The sequence below is a fragment of the Carex rostrata genome, chromosome 5 (genome assembly GCF_964058835.1).
Source record: "Carex rostrata chromosome 5, lpCarRost1.2, whole genome shotgun sequence".
In the NCBI taxonomy this organism is placed as follows: domain Eukaryota; kingdom Viridiplantae; phylum Streptophyta; class Magnoliopsida; order Poales; family Cyperaceae; genus Carex; species Carex rostrata.
Genome location: NC_135922.1, coordinates 4945032 through 4964892, shown reverse-complemented (window position 1 = coordinate 4964892; position 19861 = coordinate 4945032). Strand labels below are relative to the sequence as shown.

General features: G+C 33.7%; 3 protein-coding genes across 3 annotated transcripts; all 3 read left to right on the top strand.

Annotated features, from left to right (window-relative positions):
• Nucleotides 1–488: 488 nt before the first annotated feature.
• LOC144553702 (putative beta-D-xylosidase 7) lies at nt 489–4178 on the top strand. Its single transcript, XM_078301911.1, has 6 exons — nt 489–809; nt 959–1258; nt 1796–1965; nt 2100–2197; nt 2629–3396; nt 3482–4178. The coding sequence occupies exons 3-6, from the start codon at nt 1874–1876 to the stop codon at nt 4090–4092; spliced, it is 1569 nt and encodes a 522-aa protein (XP_078158037.1). The 5' UTR covers nt 489–809; nt 959–1258; nt 1796–1873; the 3' UTR covers nt 4093–4178.
• Nucleotides 4179–13822: 9644 nt separating this feature from the next.
• On the top strand, nt 13823–17009 carry LOC144553740 (protein FAR1-RELATED SEQUENCE 5-like). The gene is made up of 2 exons (XM_078301944.1): nt 13823–14223; nt 14873–17009. The coding sequence occupies exon 2, from the start codon at nt 15426–15428 to the stop codon at nt 17007–17009; it is 1584 nt and encodes a 527-aa protein (XP_078158070.1). The 5' UTR covers nt 13823–14223; nt 14873–15425.
• LOC144553741 (protein FAR1-RELATED SEQUENCE 5-like) lies at nt 14877–15398 on the top strand. The gene has a single exon (XM_078301945.1). The coding sequence runs from the start codon at nt 14877–14879 to the stop codon at nt 15396–15398; it is 522 nt and encodes a 173-aa protein (XP_078158071.1).
• Nucleotides 17010–19861: the final 2852 nt, after the last annotated feature.

Genomic DNA, 19861 nt, shown 5'->3' with positions numbered 1-19861 from the left:
AGATATTTTCTTAAACTCAATTAGTAAATCTTTTCTAATTTAATTACTCAATTTGAAACCTATACATTTAAAGACTACTAAATCTTTAACTTATAAAGAAGAATTAAGACAGGAAACGAAGTTTCTTTAATTGCACCAATTTCTAACCAATGTAGTAAAAACCAAGACGATACACTAGAAAACCATTTGCTCATAGCACACTAAATTGCATGTGACTAGAATCTTGATTGGGTATATGACCAGACAGCCCATGATTTCATTAAAGAAATTGGGTATATGACTAGAAACTTGAGCCTTATCAAAACTTCCTCTTTTGTCACTTTCCTTTAGCATAAGCACCCCCACATGCACACATAAATATAATTACTTATCTACACACTAAACCTTTCCTTTGCAACAGGAATTTAGCCATGAGATTTCACACACCACTCATTCTTCTCTTCTCTCTGTTTGTTCAATCACCATTGCTAGTCTTTTCTGGCAACCCACCATTCGCTTGTGACCCGTCAGACCCGTCAATCCAAAACTATGCATTTTGTAAACCCACTCTCTCCATCAAACAGAGAACACAAGATCTCGTGTCTCGTCTGACCTTAGACGAAAAAATTGCATAATTGGTAGATGTTGCCCCACCAATTGAAAGGCTTGGTGTGCCGGGGTATAAATGGTGGTCTGAGTCTTTGCACGGGGTTTCAAGTGGCGGTAGGGGAATTCATTTTGATGGCCCGATAAAGGCTGCTGCAAGCTTCCCTCAAGTCATTCTCACAGCCGCCACATTCAATCCACTTCTCTGGTACCAAATTGGACAGGTGATGTCATATAAATTTCCTCAATATCTTAGGTTACTGAAAACTTACATTTTTGTGTTAATTTTTCTTTAAATTCATGTAAATTGCCTAACCTAATTTCTAACCTCTTGGAAATTTTTGACCAAATTTTGTCATTTTAACATTTGAAGGTTATAGGGATAGAGGCACGGGCATTATATAATGCAGGTCAGGCAGAGGGGCTGACATTCTGGTCACCTAATATTAACATATTTCGAGACCCAAGATGGGGTCGAGGCCAAGAGACGCCTGGTGAAGACCCACTTACTACTAGCAAGTATGCAGCCACATATGTCAAGGGATTGCAAGGCGAACCATACCAAGGCGGTCATTCACCACATGTTCTTCAAGCTTCGGCTTGTTGCAAGCACTTCACGGCATATGATTTGGAAAACTGGGAGGGCATAGTCCGGGACTCCTTCAATGCTGTAGTAAGTGAAATTCACGGATAAAATAGAGTACCCAAAGTTAGTACATAATGTGTAATTTTGACCGGTAGGGTATGACATGCTACGGCCTCTAGTATACTATCTAGCATTTTGCACCAACCCTACTCCCATCAGGGGCGGAGTCAAGTGGAGTCACGGGTGGGCACTTGTCTACCACTGGCTCAATTTTTTTTGAAGGAATATACTTCTATTTTTTGCCTTTTTCTAAAAAAATTATTTAAGCATACTTAAGCTTAAAAAAATTCTAAAATTTTGCCTACTGCTGAATTTTTTTTTTTCAAAATATGCTTCCATTTCTATGTCATCTCAGATAAATTATAAAAATTTACTTAATATATTTTAAAATATTAACAATATTATGCCTCACCCAAAATTTTTGTCCCACCTTGCTAATTATCCTGGCTACGCCTCTGGACTCCCATGAGGCTTATAACTTTGTTGTACCAAATCATTATGAGAACATAGTACAATATTGGAAGTTTAAATTGATTTTATTCGTCCTCTGAATCCGAAATGTAGGTTTCTGCTCAGGATTTAGAAGACACATTCCAGCCGCCCTTCAAAAGTTGTGTCGAAGATGGACATGCGAGCGGAATAATGTGCTCATATAATCAAGTTAATGGTGTGCCTAATTGTGCTAATTACACACTATTAACTCAAACAGCTAGGGGACAATGGAAGTTCAATGGGTAATAACTCAATTTTACTATGGTCATCTAATTTAAATTGAAATGGAAACTGCTTCTATGATTTAAAATATATTTCAGTGACAAGATTTTAATTGTCTGCTCGGAATGATACTTCTTCTATTGATATATACCAGATACATTACCTCAGATTGTGATGCTGTTGCAGACATATATGAGGCTCAAAACTACTCCAAGACACCAGAGGAAGCAGTAGCATATGTTCTAAAAGCTGGTATACATGCAGTCTACAAGAAATTAGAGACTAGAGTGTAATTGACAGGAAAATTACCAGAATCCACTGATATATCACCCATTTTATGTTTTAAGTTCTAGAATCCTTGTTTACGCACCCAAAAGTTATATAATCTGCATAATGTTACAGTTCTAGAATTCTCGTTTTCTAGAGAGTAATTGACAGGAAAACCATTTCATGTCTTTTTTTTTATTGTGGGTAGAAGCTACCAATTAATAAATGGGAAAACCATTTCATGTCAATGCCAATTAGAATTTCTACCACCTGAAAGTTCAAGACAGTAACAAAAAATATAGAACAAAAACTTCAGGCAGCTGTTGTTGTATAAACAAAATTAAAGTTACGTCTTGCAAATATTATTCAAAAATTATGAAAATACAAAATAAATTATTTTGTACTTTAATTTCCAGGAATGGATGTTAATTGTGGCAACTACGTGCAAAAGTTTGCACGCAATGCTACTCAACAAGGGATATTAACAGAAGCAGATATAGACCGGGCTCTACAAAACCTTTTCTCAGTCAGGATGCGGCTAGGTCTCTTTAATGGCAACCCAACCAGACACCAACCATACAGTAGCATCCGATCAGACCAAGTGTGCTCACGGGACCACCAAAATCTAGCACTCCAGGCGGCACTAGATGGCATAGTTCTACTTAAGAACTCAAAAAGCCTCCTTCCTCTATCGAAATCACAAGTGTCGTCACTTGCCATAATAGGCCCAAATGCCAACAATTTTACCGTACTTCTCGGTGATTACGCAGGACCACCTTGCAAAATTGTAACTCCTCTTATGGGGTTGCAAAGTTATGTAAAAGATACAAGGTACTTGGCCGGGTGTCAGGATGTTGCGTGTAACTCTAGCTCAATTGATGAAGCAGTCCATTTGGCAAGGTCGGTTGATTATGTGGTCTTATTTATGGGGTTAGATCAGAGTCAAGAGACCGAGGGACATGATCGAATTGATTTAGTTCTACCAGGGATGCAAGTTGACCTGATTACAAGTATTGCAAAAGTGGCCAAGAAGCCAGTGATTTTGGTTCTGTTATGTGGTGGTCCAGTTGATGTTGATTTCGTAAAATCTGATCCAAAGATTGGGGCTGTTTTGTGGGCCGGCTACCCTGGTCAGGCTGGTGGGACTGCCATTGCCCATATCCTCTTTGGTGAACACAATCCAGGTAATTTTAATTTTTCATTTATCATTAATTAGTTTCTCGTTAGCTACAATAGAAACTAAATCTCTGTCTTTCATTGTCATTTCAGGGGGAAAACTGCCGGTGACTTGGTATCCACAAGATTTCACACGGGTTCCCATGAACATAATGCAAATGCGGGCTGACCTGCCTAACTCCACATACCCGAAAGATCGTCGCTATCCTGGCCGAACCTATCGATTCTACAAAGGCTATACTGTCTTCCCATTTGGTTATGGCCTCAGCTACTCAAACTACTCCCATGAAATTGTTACCCAATCTGACAACCCGCTACACACAAAGACTACCATCAATCTCAATACAATAAACATAGATAAGAACTACAATCTCTACCGCATCGAAGAAATTGGATCAGAAGCAAGTGAAAATTCAACATTTCCAGTGGTGGTTAGAGTCAATAATCATGGACCAATGGATGGAAGGCACCCGGTTTTGATGTTTATACGATGGCCAACGGAATCAAACGGAAGGCCCGTAAAACAATTGATTCACTTTAAAAATGTGTACCTAAAGGCAGGGGAAGTTGTGCATGTTAAGTTTGAGTTTAGCCCGTGCAAACACTTGAGCAGAGCAACCGAAGATGGTAAGTGGGTAATAGATAAGGGATCTCATTTCTTGATGGTAGAGGAAGATGAACTCGAGATTACCATCTCGGATTGAAACAATTGTTATTTGTTTATCTTGGAAGCATGAATGAACACTGTAATTTTCTAACTGAATAGTGGTTTTCCATGAAAATATTCTCCATCATCTTCCCCCCTTTATCTAGCTAGGAGATACACCTATCTCTTTCCCTGAGCATGCCATGCATGTGAGAACTGTAGATCAGAAATCTTTATTATGACAAAAAAAATTCTATCCATTAAGAATAAGTTAATGATGATATTGAAAAACAAAAACAAATATAAGTATCATCCTGCTAGCAAGGAATTTGACACTACCTATTTATTTACATTAAACAAGACAAACCAATGAGAAGTCCTATCAAGAATTCATTTTCCAAAGGCTTCCCTATGTATCTCAAGTGTAATTGCTAATAAAGGCAAAAAAGGGGAAAAAATCAACCGGTAGTACCTGCCGCTCCTGAGACAAGATGCACTGACTAACACTAATTGCATTGTTTCATCATCTATAAGGAGATTTGCAGCAGCTGGTTCTATAATCAGTCCAGTGATAGAAAGGATAACAGAAATCAACTAAGGTTCGATTCTGATCAAACCGAGTGAGGTGAGAGGAGCTGCAGGCGGTTCCTGTTACTGATGTGCATAAAAAGGTGAGAACTGGAGGCTCCAGTTTCACCTGAGATTGTGCAAGGGAAGCGTGAGTCGCTCTTCCAGCACGAAGAGAGCGAAGAAAATGGGGATTATTAAAAGGAAAGATACCCATTGCACCATGCTCAGACGATCGGCGACGAAGATTGGAAGGATTGATCGGGGTGTACGTCTTGGGAGGGAGATACGGGGAGCAGTGTTGTAAACGGTATGCGCTCGTCGACGAGCGGACGGCTTACGAGTTACGCCTAACGATTAATCTGTACTCCGCTCATTAATAAAAATTTACATTTTTATTAAAATTATGTAAATACACTCATAATTTAGGGGGAATTTCACGTATACCCCTCAAAAACTTCAAAATTACGTATTTCCCCCTCTAAAGTTTGAAATTACGTATTTTCCCCTCTAAACTTCAAAAACTCACAAATTTACCCATTTTATTATATTTTATATTAAAACTCATTCTAAAATCTTAAAATACCCATTTTACCCTTTATTAAAAGCATATAAAGCCCATCAAACTCAAAATTGAATCTGAACAATTTTTCTACTATCCAAATTGCTTTTAAATATGCGTGCGCAAGATCAGCACGAATCTTGATGCGAACACACACGTATATTGATGTGACGTGCACCGATCTTAATGCGATGGGCACCAATCAATATTGCTTTAAGATCCGTGCATGCTAGATCAACACGAAATTGAAGCACTATGCATAGATCAACACGGATCAAATGGTAGAGGAACCCTTTAGATTTAAATTTGAGTTTGATGGGCTTTATATGCTTTTAATAAAGGGTAAAATGAGTATTTTAAGATTTTAGAATGAGTTTTAATATAAAATACAATAAAAATGGGTAAATTTGTGAGTTTTTGAAGTTTAGAGTGAGAAATACGTAATTTCAAACTTTAGAGGGGGAAATACGTAATTTTGAAGTTTTTGAGGGGTATACGTGAAATTCCCCCATAATTTATTAAAAAGTAATTAATATAAGGAGCCTGATAATTGTAACCAAACAAAATTTCCGAGCGTGTCCCCCTAAGTAGTTTAACAAAAAAAACTTTCAATGTTATCTAACTTCCATTTTTAGCGCTAATATCCAAACATTTAAAGTTATGTTTATAACATTTTACAATGCTACTCGCAAGCATTTAAACCTCTGTCTGTAACCATTAAAATTATAAATCTGTATAGTTTTAACTCCTAACTACTTTTATTTTCAAGCCAAAACGGAAAGATTCCTTTCACCCACTTTTTTTTTATTTTTTCTCTGATCATTCTCATCCATTTTCTCGACGATCCGTGATGAATTTTGCAAATCCAAAAATATGAACGATTTTATCCGATTTTCTCTTTCAAATGAGATCCATGAAGAATAACTTTCGAGTTATATTTGTGTCGTAATTTTTTTTACCACTTTAAATCTTTGTGACTTTTAGTTTTTTTTTATTTTGCTTCAAAATAATTTAAACCTCCGTTCACAAGCATATAAACCTCATTAATAATACTTTAAATCTCTAGAATAAAACATATAAGCATCATGTACAAAGAATTAAAACATCAACAATAACATTTCAAAGCATATAAACCTCAACAATTACACTGCATTTACAAAGCTCATCTACAAAACATATAAACCTCATGTACAAAGAACTAAAACCTCAACAATAACATTTCAAAGCATAAAACCTCAACAATAACACTGCATTTACAAAACATATAAACCTCATGTACAAAGCCTTAAAAATTCTAATGGTTGTAGACTGAGATTTAAAAACTTGAAAATTTAAAGTGCTCATGAGTTTTACTTTCAAAAAAAATAAATGACTTTAAAATTACTCAAAAGTATTTCTTCATGGATCTTATTTGAAAGATAAAATCGAATAGAAAACATTCATATTTTTAGATTCGTAAAATTCATCACGGATCATCGGGAAAATAAATTATAATGATCAGAGAAAAAAAAAAGTGGGTGAAATGAATCTTTTCGTTTTTGGCTTGAAAACAAAAGCAGTAAGGAGTTAAAACTATGCAGATTTAGAATTTTAATGCTTTCATACATAGGTTTACATGCTTACAAGTAGCATTGTAAAATATTTTAAATGTTTTGATATTAGCGCTGGAAATAGAAGTTAGATAACATTGGAAGTTTTTTATATTAAACTTTTGGGGAACACATTCGGGTATGATGGCTCGGGATACCAGAACATTTCTCTTAATATAACTCATCAAATTTATTTTAACTCATTTCCTTATTTATTAATGAAATTTTATAAAAATGTCATTTACAAAAGATACAGATGAACAAAACATAACGGATAAACGTAAAAAAAAAAAGACTTATTAATCAACCGTATAAATGAAAAAGAGATGATTAATCGGATAAATCAACTGATTTGATGTTTTTATTCGTAAATAACCTTCCACACACTCTTGTTTGTAATAGTTAAGTCACTATCATCGATTAAACGGCTAATTAGTTGACCAACTTTATCACTTCTGATCACACTAATGGAGAGTAATAGTGGAACTAGGGTTATAATTACCACCGCAGAGTTTTTTTTTTAAATCAAATTTAAAATGCTTTCATTTTTTACCTTTTAATATTTTATAATAACTTAAAATATAAAATGTAAATATTAACATAAACTTGTTAGATATACTCATATTTAAAACTTAAATATTAAAATAAAACTGTGAAGTGTGATTTATATTATTATTAAGAACATACAAAATATTGTAATGTGGATAATTATTGATTTTGTCATTTATTAATTCAATGAAAGTCAAGTTAAAAGTGATAATTTTTCATATGCATCAATGCATGTAAATTAAAATAATATAGATCATATTTAATATTTTTATTTTAACATATAAAATTTTTAAATTTTTGTTATTAAAAAGTTAAAGAGTAAAGACAGATTAAAGACAAAAAAGCTGAAGGCATTTAAATTTTTATTTGTTTTTATGTCTTTTGACTTCACAACAGTGGCAGAATCACGGTGTAATAGAGCTAGATAACTATGTATTCCGAGGAACAAGTTGTCAAATTAGAATAGATGCGGCAACTTCAGTTATTCTTGTATTACTTTCTCTTTGTTTACAAAGATGTAATGTTTTTTTTATATCTCAACGATTTGTTAATCAAAATCTTGAGCCTACGAACAAGTTGTAAAAAAAAACCAAGAAGAAGATATATATGTACTCAAGCCTGAATTTAACTAACTCTCCACCGATCACCTCCCCTTAAAATCTTGCATAATTCATTTGGATCTCTTAACCGGAATTTGCATCCTCTGCATTAACTCAAAAAGAAATCTTTTAAGTTAATGTATCTGGACTGTCCAATTAATTTTAAAATTAGTGCGAATTTAATTCGCACTAATATTAAAGATCCATCTATATTTTAGGCGGAAGTTAAATGAACTCTGTTTATAATCAAATGATCGATATGTATTAACTCAAAAAATATTCTTTCGAGTTAATGCAGACGATGCGGGACTCCTCTTAACCAGACTTGGGGCTTGATTTATAATTTTTTTTTTGCAGTAACTAATGAAAAATCACTTTATCAAGATGACAATTCAGATCTTCTACCCCTGATTCAGACATCAAGCCTGATTTATGCATGATTAATGAAAAATTGTCGGATCTCAAACCCGATTTACAAAATTACTCTGAACTTTTACTGCCCACTGTTTACTGTTAGTCTGACTCCGACGTAGAATGAAATAATTAATTCTTGGCAAATGTGTTACTCTGATTAATTTTTTGCACTCTTATGCGCTTTGACTAGCATAATTCCTATCACAAGTCATAACTAATAATAATCTTAAAGTCGTAAACTCTCTCCTGTCCGTCAGATTAAAAATCAAAAGTACCAAATCAGATCAATCATCTATTCTCCGTTAGAAAAATCAGACAAATTCGACTATCCGGATCAATAAAGACACGGTATTTATAACTTATTGCAGCGAATTATCCACAAAATACAAAAAAATATAACTTATTGAAAGATTAACTTCTGACATAAATTTTTTAGTCTTCCTAATTCCTATGCTATTGTATTTGCTTGTTGCGTCGTAGCAGTTGTCCAAATCCGCTGTTTTTTTTTATAAATCTTGACCGTAGTGAAGCCATTAACTGTTTCTAATATATTATCCTCCAATCCATATGTGAACGTGATGGCATGTGCAGCAATTAAATTATTGTTTATTTTCCCTTTTTCCGATAGAATCCTTTTCATTTGGATAATAAAATATGTTCAGATCTCGACATATTTGTCTTCCATATGTATAGGGCTGCAAACGAACCGAACCAAATCGAATTAGGCCTAGTTCGAATTCGAATTCGAAATTATTTCGAACCGAATCTAGTTCGAAATTGATATAGATTTCAAACCTAACCAACCAATTCGAATTCGGTTCGATATAATTCGAACTAGTTCGATTTGATTCGAAATTAATTCGAAATTGAGTCGGATCCAAACCATTATTTGAGTTCAGATCCAAAAAATATTTCAATCCAAACCCACTATTTGAGTCCAGACCCATTATTTGAGTTCAAAAGTGCATGGGACTAAACCAACTGCTTTCCGTCTTCTTTTATAGGCACTCCAGCGCCTACTGACTATTCTTTCATAGATGTGGGACTAAATTCCGGTTTCTAAGTTTTGAGGCGCCCCACGCCGAGTATTAACTCATTTATTTCCGTTTTGGGCCTCCGTTTTGGGCTTTATGCCAACGACAACAACTCATCCTTCATTATTTAATCAACAGAACATTTCGTGAAGGAATGGGCCTCCCTGTTTTGCGAACATTTCGTGAAGGAATCAGCAGAACATTTCGAACCTAATTTTTTTTCGAACCGAACCAATTCGAACCTGTCATGGTTCGAATTCGAATTGAATTAATTTCGAATCGAACTGGTTTGAATTAATTTCGAACCGAACTACTTTCGAATCGAATTTTTTTTCGAACTTTTTCGAATCGAACTCGAATCGAATCACGAATCTCGAATTTTTTGTGCACCCCTACATATGTACCTTAAGAAATGTAAACTGCTTTTAATCATTATTATTTTTATATGTCGGCAAACATATACATACGTGTGTGTATATATAGAGATAGGCTAATGTCTATATATACACACGGTCCAAATTTGAAATTTCAAAATCCAAAAAGTCGATCTGAACCGTTCAACTTGTTCTCCATATTAATATGTACTTTGAGACCAAATTTTACATTTTTCTGATTTTTTTACTATTTATTAAGCCACTTTGAAAATTGTTGATCCAACGGTGGCTTAACAAAACAGTAAAACCGTTGGATCAGCGATTTTCAAAGTGGCTTAATAAATAGTAAAACAATTCATAAAAATGTAAAATTTGGTATCCAAGCACATATTAATATGGAGAACAAGATGAACTGTTCAGATCGACTTTTTGGATTTCAAAATTTCAAATTTGAACCGTGTGCATTTCAACCCATATGCTACTAAAAGCACATTAGCATATATATCTCTCTCTCTCTCTATATATATATAGAGAGAGAGAGAGAGTTGGACTACAATGCTTCATGAAATAAAGCGAGTGTTTTATTTCACACTCATATTCTATAATTTCAAAGTCTAAAATGTCAATCCAAACCATTCAAGTTATTCTCCCTATTGAATTATGATTGGGGACCAAATTTTACATATTTTGAATTTTTTTTATTTTTTTAGAATTTTTTAAATCATTATTTTTTATGATCCATATATAAGTTTATAGAACTATGTTAAATTAAGTTTATTTGATAAGTTTAATGAGTTAAATAAATTATTTTTAAATTATGATATATATACATAAATTTAATAAAAATATTAAATTGTCCGCAGAATTCCAATTAATCGGCCGCATACCGATTAATCGCTTGGCGGTACCCCATCCATCCGGCAACCGCATACAATTATTTACAATACTGACAAAAAGTTTAAAAAATATAAGTTCAATTAAATTCTTATATATATAATTAAAATTTTAAAATTATAGGGGTGACTTTGTCATCTTTGGCAAAGCCTTAGATCTACCCCTGTGCATAATTGATGTTTTCCATTAATTGTTTAGTCATATTCAAGTGATTCAACCATCAAAATTGACCATTATACTTTAAATATTATATAATACTTGAACAAATAACTTTTAGTAGTGTAATTTCGAATAATACATCCGGTTTTACGCAAACAAAAATTGTAAAATTAGAACATATTTTTGTTATTATACAATTAGAACAAAATATTTAGATTCTAAAATTTCACATATCAAATATGTTAATTAAAATATAATATAATAATAAACTTTGTTCTAAATTTTATTTTGTTCTCGTTTTGACAAGAAATATTTCAACAAGAAAGACAATAAGGCATGATTGGTGGCATCCGCAAGATCACAATAATGAATTGTCCACACACCATGAAAACACTATATAGACAAAATCCATGGTATGGATGTTACTTTCTCATAAATTTTACACATTCCCCTTTCATCAAGTAATGATGCTCGGCAACCAATACAATCATGCATAAACAAATTTTCATGTGGTGCATGCATGTTACTTTCTCATCAGCTGTTTGTAATTAAATAGTAAATACTGATTACGAGATCAATAATGCATGATACCCGGCGATTTTAAAGCACTAAACATAATTTATTCTGCAGTATAAAAAGAACTGTTACATATATATATAGCATGTTACTTTCTCATAAACTGTATTTAACAAATAATAATACACGCATATTGACAAATTTTCATGTGATGCATCTTACTTTGTCACTAGCTGTATGTAATTAAATACGGATTTCGAGGCCAAAGCATGATAGGCGGTATTAAGGCACTAAACAGAACATGGTATTATTTCCTGAAGGGGTTAATAACAAAAATTTATGAAGACTTTGTTTATGAAGAGTTTAAACTTCTAGGTTAATTTCAGTGATATAGACATCAAAAGTGTCTATTCAAGTTTACAAGTGTTTGTCTATTCTCGCATTGAAAAAAAAAAAATAGACTTGAGCGAAATGATAATCTTATTTTTTTAATCACTATTCAATATTAGACGATATTAATTATTTCACTTGTTATGATTGTCAGGTACGTTTTTTCGTCTCTGTATTTTTTTTCTTATTTTCCTTGAAAATGCTGCTTGATCTTTACGATTGAATGTGCATGTTTTGTTTTATTTTATTTAACTTTATTTGGAAGTGGTGCTTCCACCTCTATATTAGATATCTATAAAATTAAGAAACAAATACAAAAGGTTAAAATCTAATCAATTAGCCTATATAAATTTGAAGTAATGAAATATTCTCCATTATCCTATATATTTTAAAAGAGTAATGTAGGGCTACCAATTTTATTAATATGAAATAATAAAACACGAAAAATAACTATCCCAAAAAATATTCAAAACCCTCGTCAATTTTTTTTGCCTCAATCATACAAAATTCGCATTTAAAAGATCCATATATATAGACACATTGGTAAATCATTAGAACTCGCATTTAAAATATCCATATATATAGACACAGTTTTTAAAAGAATAATAAAATTTTTCTTTTTTCTAATATATAATTTTTGTTTGATTAAAATAATATATAAAAAATAATCACTTGCTTTTAAAAGATTGTTTTTTTTTTGTTTTGCATAGACAATGTGCATTTTAAATTAGAGAGCACCTAGCTATCTCCCGTAACTTTCCCTTATTTCTTCTCCAAATCCTTAATTACTTGATTAACTACTAATTGCCTAGGGGACCACTTACTATTTGGGGACCGCTTAATATTTCAAAGATTTTACAACTGGCGTGCGCAAGTATTTATATATAATACATTAAGTATTTATTTGTAACACATCAAGTATTCATACCTAAGATATAAAGTATTTCAAAAAAAAATTGGACATATCACTCACCTATCTTGTACACGATTTTAGAAGTGTTTTTGTGTCTCCGTTCAATCGAATCAATATTTCTGACTATCTGTGAGAAAATTTGCAAATCTAAAACCATGAACGACTTCTAAAATATTTTCTTTTTCAAATGACATCCATGATGACATACTTTCGAGTTGTCTATTGCATAAATATTCATATCTTGTCACGTAAGTATTCATACCTCATCGAAAAAATATTCATCCTCGTTGTGTAAGCGTATAAAAATAAAAACTGGACACATCACTCATCCATCGTTTCCACATTTTTAGAGGTGATTTTTTTTCTCTGTTCAAACTAATCAATATTTCTGACTATCCATGAGGAATTTTGTAAATCTAAAACCACAAATATTTTGTATACAATTGTATCTTTCAAATAAGATACATAATGACATACTTTCAAGTTGTCCATTGTACAAGTATTAATATCTCATCACGCAATTATTTATATCTAAGATATAAAGTATTCATTCATACACGTTGAAATATTCATTCATATACCTCTATTTTTTTTTTAAATGTCATTTTTAGTACTTAGTACGCACTGACCTAATTCACCATTAATGACGCTTTGTTCTTTGCAAATAATTCGCTACTTTATGAGAAAGAGAGACAAACTTAGTAGAACTAGATCCATTTAGCACTAATTTTGAGACGGTCGAAAGTGATAGATCTGACACAGCGGAGGCGTGCTTGAAAAGGATGGAGTGATAGATGATCTCTAACATAACATCTGCTAGAGCGTGATGGCATGTGCAGCAATTAATTATTGTTTTCCTTCCCATTTTCCGAAAGAATCCTTTTCATTTGGATAATAAATTATGTTGAGATCTCCATATATTTGTCTTCCATATGTACCGGAAGAAAAGTATACTTCTTTTATTCATTATTTCTTTCTATATGTCGGCAAACATATATATATATATATATATATATCTGCTAGAGCGTGATGGCATGTGCAGCAATTAAATTATTGTTTATCTTCCCATTTTCCGAAAGAATCCTTTTCATTTGGATAATAAAATATGTTCAGATCTTCATATATTTGTCTTCCATATATATGTACCGGAAGAAAAGTATACTTCTTTTATTCATTATTTCTTTCTATATGTCGGCAAACATATATATATATATATATATATATATATATATATAGAGTATGGCTAACATGCTTCCTCTAGAACTTCAGCAATATGCTTCTAACTGTCTGGATCGTTGGATTTCCTTTTAGATTCACTTTTTCATCAAGCGCTGATCAAATTTGATATAACGGAGGAAATTAAAAAGTCGCTCCGTTAGATAAACTAGGTTTGGTTCAGTGAATTGACTCCCTCCTCCCGCCTTGTCTTTTCGTTCGACTCTCCCTGTCGTTCGAAATCTCTCTCTCTCTCGTTCAAACTGGCGACCTTCCCCTGGAATCTTGCCGCACACAGCCTCAGCATCACTTCGCACTACTCTCGTCGATCCTCTTCCTCGCGCCTCAATCGCTCACAGCCCGCCTCCTGTCTGCCGTCTCTTCCTCAAATCGCACCTCTGAATCAAAATCAAGGTAACCTTTTTTTGGAAATTCTTCAAATTATTAACGCCTCTTTAAGAATCGCACCTCAATTTTGTTTAGAAAAATCTGAATAAAGCCATAATTTTACAAAAATCGAAATGCCTCTTTTAGAGTCGCACCTCTTATTATAAATATCTCTAATTCATTTTTATTCAATCAGTCAGAGAACTATGTTATTGATGGAAAAATTGATCCAAAAAAAAAAACAAACTTAGCAGTACAATCCTACCAAAAAAAAATCTATTTCAGTTAAATTATCTTTTCTTTATTAAAATTAATTTCCATGTGTTATGAGATTTCGTGGCTGTAGCTTTCTGATATGCTAATTTGGTTAAGTTTGGTCTTCAATTAAAATTTAAAATTGGTATGTACCATATGCATTGAAATTGGAACCATTAACCAATTCACGATATTATTTTCCTCATGTGCTGAACCTTTGATTAATTGAAAATTCACTTGTTGCTCTCCCAAAATTTGAACAGATTTATTTGTATGTTTTTATGCTTGCTGTTTACAAACAGATTTGTATTCTTTCTATTTAAATTGGTCCAATTTTTCTTATTTTTTCCAATTTCTGGTGTTCTTTTTGCAGCAATTAAATAATTGTTTAATTATGCTTATTAGATCACTTCTTTTGTAGATAAATGGATGCTTTAGAGGTAGATGAGATGACTGATTTGGAAGAACATTTAATGGACACATTAGAATCTGTCGTACCTGAAGCGGATGAGTGGGGAGACCGAGAAGTGTGTAACCTTATGGAATCTGTCGTTCCTTTAGAAGAGGGAAGCATGGAACCTTATGTAGGCATGGAATTCTCTAGTAAACAAATGGCTTATGATTTTTACAACACATATGGCTTCATAACTGGATTTAGTATCCGTATGAATACCTTCAACAAGAATGTGAAAGGGGTAATAACTTCAGTTAGGCTGGTTTGTTCCAAACAAGGGTTTGCTAAAGGAAAAAAGAGGCAAATGGAAGAGCCATTGGAGTCGGTTAGTGATACAATTGTGAAAACACCTGAAAAGCAAACATCTCTTCATCGATGTGGTTGCAAGGCTTCGTGCACCGTGAGGTTGCATGAGGATGGGAAATGGAGGGTATCAACTTTCTACAAGGAACATAACCATGCATTTGTTCAAAACACTCCTTCGAAGAAGTGACACCTTCGTTCGCACAAACAAATTTCTATGAAAGAGAGGGTAGATATTGAGTTACTAAATGAGCAAAATGTTGGAACTGCCAAAATTAGGGAGTATCTAGCAGCGAAGGCAGGAGGCAGAGAGAACCTTCATTACAGTAAAAAAGATGTGAACAACCAAATTGGGAAGGCGAAGAAAAAATTGGTAGGGGTGGATGCGAATGCGTTGATTGACTACTTCAGGCGAAGGCAACAAGATGATCCCGATTTTTTATTCGATATAGAGCCCGATGAGGATAAGGCTGTGAGAAACATATTCTGGGTAGATGGTCGGTCGAGAAGGGCATATCAAGAGTTCGGTGATGTTATCGTGTTTGATACAACCTACCAGACCAACAAGTATAGTATGCCCATGGGACCTTTCATTGGTGTTAACCATCACCGGCAATCAATATTTTTTGGTTGTGCCCTAATTAGAGATGAGAAGAAGACAACTTTTTATTGGTTGTTTACTACATGGTTGCAAGCGATGGGTGGTAGGAAGCCAAAGTCCATATTCACAGACCAATGCCCATCGATGAAGGCAGCGATAGAGAAAGTGTTTGGTGTTGACACTATTCATAGGTGTTGTTTGTGGCATGTGATGATTAAGGCTAAGGAGCAATTGGGGGTGATCTATGGGGTGGTAAATGGCTTCAAAGATGAATTTTCTGATCTCATTACTTATAGCTGGTCGATTGAAGACTTTGAAGCAAATTGGATTGCTTTTGTTAAGAAATATAAAATGGAGGGTAACAAGCACCTAAAAGTGATGTTCGACAAACGTGCCGAATGGGCCCCTGCTTATTTTCGTGAGACTTTTTGTGCTGGGATGTCAACTACACAACGAAGTGAGAGCATTAATGTCGTAACAAAGATCTGGATGGACTCCAATACTTCTTTGTACGATTTTGCAACAAAGTTTGAAAAGATGGTTCAAGGTGTCTACGAGAGAGAGAGTGATGAGGACATTCGAACATTGAATGAGATCCCACAATTGTCAACTACCGATCCAATAGAGGCTGAAGCGCGACGAGTGTACACTCGCAACATGTTCTCTCATTTTAAGGCTGAATTAAAGAAATGTGGAGGGTTGCGAATTCATGAGGTGGAGAAGGACAAGCTATATGAAGTACGTCCAGCAAAGGCAAAGGCAAAATACAAATGGTATAAACCGAATCGCATGGTTTGCATAGACAAAGCAAATGGCAAGGCTGATTGCGATTGCAAAATGTTTCTATTTAAGGGTGTTTTATGTTCACATGCACTAGAGGTGATGCGATTAACATCAATAGAGTCATTCCTTCCTAAACACTACATCTTAAAAAGATGGACCCGTGATGCTAATGCAAGCGTAAAGAGAGGTACAAATGATAGAAGCATAGAAGGCATAAACCTAGATTCTGTCATGCTTAATGCCCTAACCCAACGATGGCAAATACTTTCTAAGGAGGCACTCAAAGATCATGCGACGTATGAAATGGTTTGCACAAAATTGGATGAGCTCGTAGGTGATGCAACAAAAAGCAATCAAAGAATTTCCCGAGATACTCCTACACAAAGAAAATGTATTGTTTTGTTCAATTTATGTTGAAATTGTTGAATGTGAGACTTTGTATGCATATACCTTGTGCTGAAATGGCTTTACGTTACTTGCTCATTTATACTGTCTGGTGTCCGTTTAAACTAGTTTGAATGAAATTGGGTTAAATTGAAATGTGCTTTGCTGAAAAATTAGGTGATCTCGTATAGGTAAGTGTAATAAGAATCAAGGCGAGCTCGTTTGTTAAATATATATGAAATTTATGTTGGAAATTTATGTGAGCACTCATTCTTTGATCAAGTAAGAGTACAAATATCGGCTTTCATAATTGTGTATTTTGATTTGTTGTATCAGAATACATAATGTCTTTTAATATTTTGAAATAATGGAATTGATGCATAATTGGTACTTTTGTTGTTTTGCTATTGTAATTTTCAATGGTGTTGTTCTGCAGAATTAGTACCATGTATAAAAATTACAATTGAAGAGAAACATACTGTCAAAAGCATTTATTATTTCATCTTTGCTTCCAGTTGTACATATAGCCATTGCATAAATTAATTTACAAGTTTTTGTACAAATAAATTACAAGATGTTCTAATAAGCTCTGCCTCTTCCTTGCGCCTCTCATCTCCTCTTCCTAGCGCCTCTTCTAACAAGCATCCATTTGATTTTTCTTTGCATAAACAACAAGCAGCAAGAGTTGAAACAACAAACACCAATTTCTTTTTTCATCAAGCATAACAACAATACATGAAAAACATACACCACAGTAACCTGTTTCTATTTCTTTGCATAAACAATATAAAAAATTACAACCCTAGTCTCATTATAAAAAGGAAAAGAAACAAAAAAAGAGTAAAAAAAATACAGTTACACATATCAGCAGCATCCAATTTCCCATAGCAAAATTTTCATAAAACCAATTTTACTCGAAACTATACAAATGACTTTAGCTATACCTCTTAATTTTCAGAATAAGCATCTATTTACTAAAAAGTAATTAAAAAAAAGCAATGCAAAAAATGCAATAAATACCCTTGCACTAGGAATATGATTGCCCATTTTAACCAGCATTTTAACACAAAATTAAAGTATTCAAATGCACAAAATTGGCATAGAGAGAGAGACGCTAACCCATTTTGTGCAAATCTGTCACACAGCAGTGAGTAAAATTCGAATAGAAAGAGTAAAACTGAGCTCCCAATTTTTCAATAATAACCAAGTTCCCTATATTTCAAATAATTAAAGAAAGAACCAAAACTGAGATAAAGGCCAAAATACTCTTAATTTGGCTGTGAGGTGCGAACCAATTTTGTAGATAGAGACCAAATTGGTCTTAATTTTGCAATAATAAATGAGCTCTCAATTATGCACATAATTATTACTATTTTCAACTAATCTGGCTTGCAATTGAATTAAAGAGGAAAACCATATCTAGGTTTTCACATTTCAGTAGATTACTCAGATAGATAGAGAGAGAGAGACGACGACCTTACCAAGGGATGGAGAGAGAGGACAGCGAGGGCTACGCGAGTCCACGGACTGGAATCGGTCGAACGCTCGCGAGACGAAATATACCTTCAGTGGTTCAAGAGCAGAGGAGATGGGTGCGCGCACAGAGAGAGATGGAGCCGTGCAGGTGGGAGCACGAGCAAAGAGAGCCGCGGAGGGAGAGCAAGAGCGGCAGCTGGAGTAGAAGAGAGAGAAACCCAAGGGAGAAAAACAGAAGCGGAGAAACCTAAAAGACCATTTTGGATTTTGCTGCAAAGATAACGGGGTCTGTTAGCGCTCTCCGTTCCGCACATTTTCAGATCATCCAGCACGAATCTAATAACGAATCCGACGGTTTAAAGTGTTAGAAGCATATTGCTGAAGTTCTAGAGGAAGCATGTTAGCCATACTCTATATATATATATATATATATGAGATGGGCTACGGTGAGTTGCGAAGTAAAACGCGTTTCTACTTCACGCCGTATTTTTATTTTGAAAGTTCAAACGACCGATCCGAACAGTTAGATGTTTAATCCATATTGAAATGTGCTTGGAGACCAAATTTTACATTTTTTGGAATTTTTTTACTATTTATTAAGCATTTTTGAAAATTGATGTTTTGCTGTGAACAGTAAAAAACAGTACAATTTTCTGGACCATTAGATCAGCGACTTTCAAAATTGCTTAATAAATAGTAAAAAAATTCCAAAAAATGTAAAATTTGGTCTCCAAGCACATTTCAATATAGAAAACAAGATGAACGGTTCGGATCGACGTTTTGAACTTTAAAATGGCAAAATATGAGCGTGAAGTAAAATAGTCGCTTTACTTCGCAACTCACCGTAGCCCACCTCATATCTATATATATATATATATATATAGTTGGTTATGGTGCTTCATGAAGTAAAGCGAGTGTTTTATTTTATTCTGCGATTTTGAAATTTAAAACGTCAATCTAAACCGTTCAAGTTAATCTCCATATTGAATTATGATTGGGACCAAATTTTACATATTTTGAATTTTTTTTACTATTTCTTTAGAAATTTTTAAATTGTTGTTATTTATGATCCATAATTTTATGAAAAAAAAAATTAAAAAAAATATATATATATAGTAAAAAAATTGTAAAACATGTAAACTTTTGTCACCAAGCTTTATAGAGATCATGTTGAACAATTTTAATTGATTTTCTGGACTTCAAAAACGAAAATATGAGCATGAAGTAAAATATGTCATTTACTTCATGAAGTATAATAGCCCAACTCTTATTTCTCTCTCTCTCTCTATATATATATAGAGAGAGAGAGAGAGAGGAGAGAACCACGTCTACACTCTTTTTTGGTGACACCAGGTTACACTATACATTTTCAAAGTCCAAACAGTCGATTCAAATCATTGAACATGATA

What these genes read in the sequence shown, in the direction of transcription:
- LOC144553702 (XM_078301911.1), top strand. Translation starts at nt 1,874, where the DNA reads ATGTGCTCATATAATCAAGTTAATGGTGTGCCTAATTGTGCTAATTAC. An exon ending in GGACAATGGAAGTTCAATGG is followed by an intron (nt 1,966 to 2,099) that starts GTAATAACTCAA and finishes GATATATACCAG; the next exon opens with ATACATTACCTCAGATTGTG. An exon ending in AGCATATGTTCTAAAAGCTG is followed by an intron (nt 2,198 to 2,628) that starts GTATACATGCAG and finishes TTTAATTTCCAG; the next exon opens with GAATGGATGTTAATTGTGGC.
- LOC144553741 (XM_078301945.1), top strand. Translation starts at nt 14,877, where the DNA reads ATGGATGCTTTAGAGGTAGATGAGATGACTGATTTGGAAGAACATTTA.
- LOC144553740 (XM_078301944.1), top strand. Translation starts at nt 15,426, where the DNA reads ATGAAAGAGAGGGTAGATATTGAGTTACTAAATGAGCAAAATGTTGGA.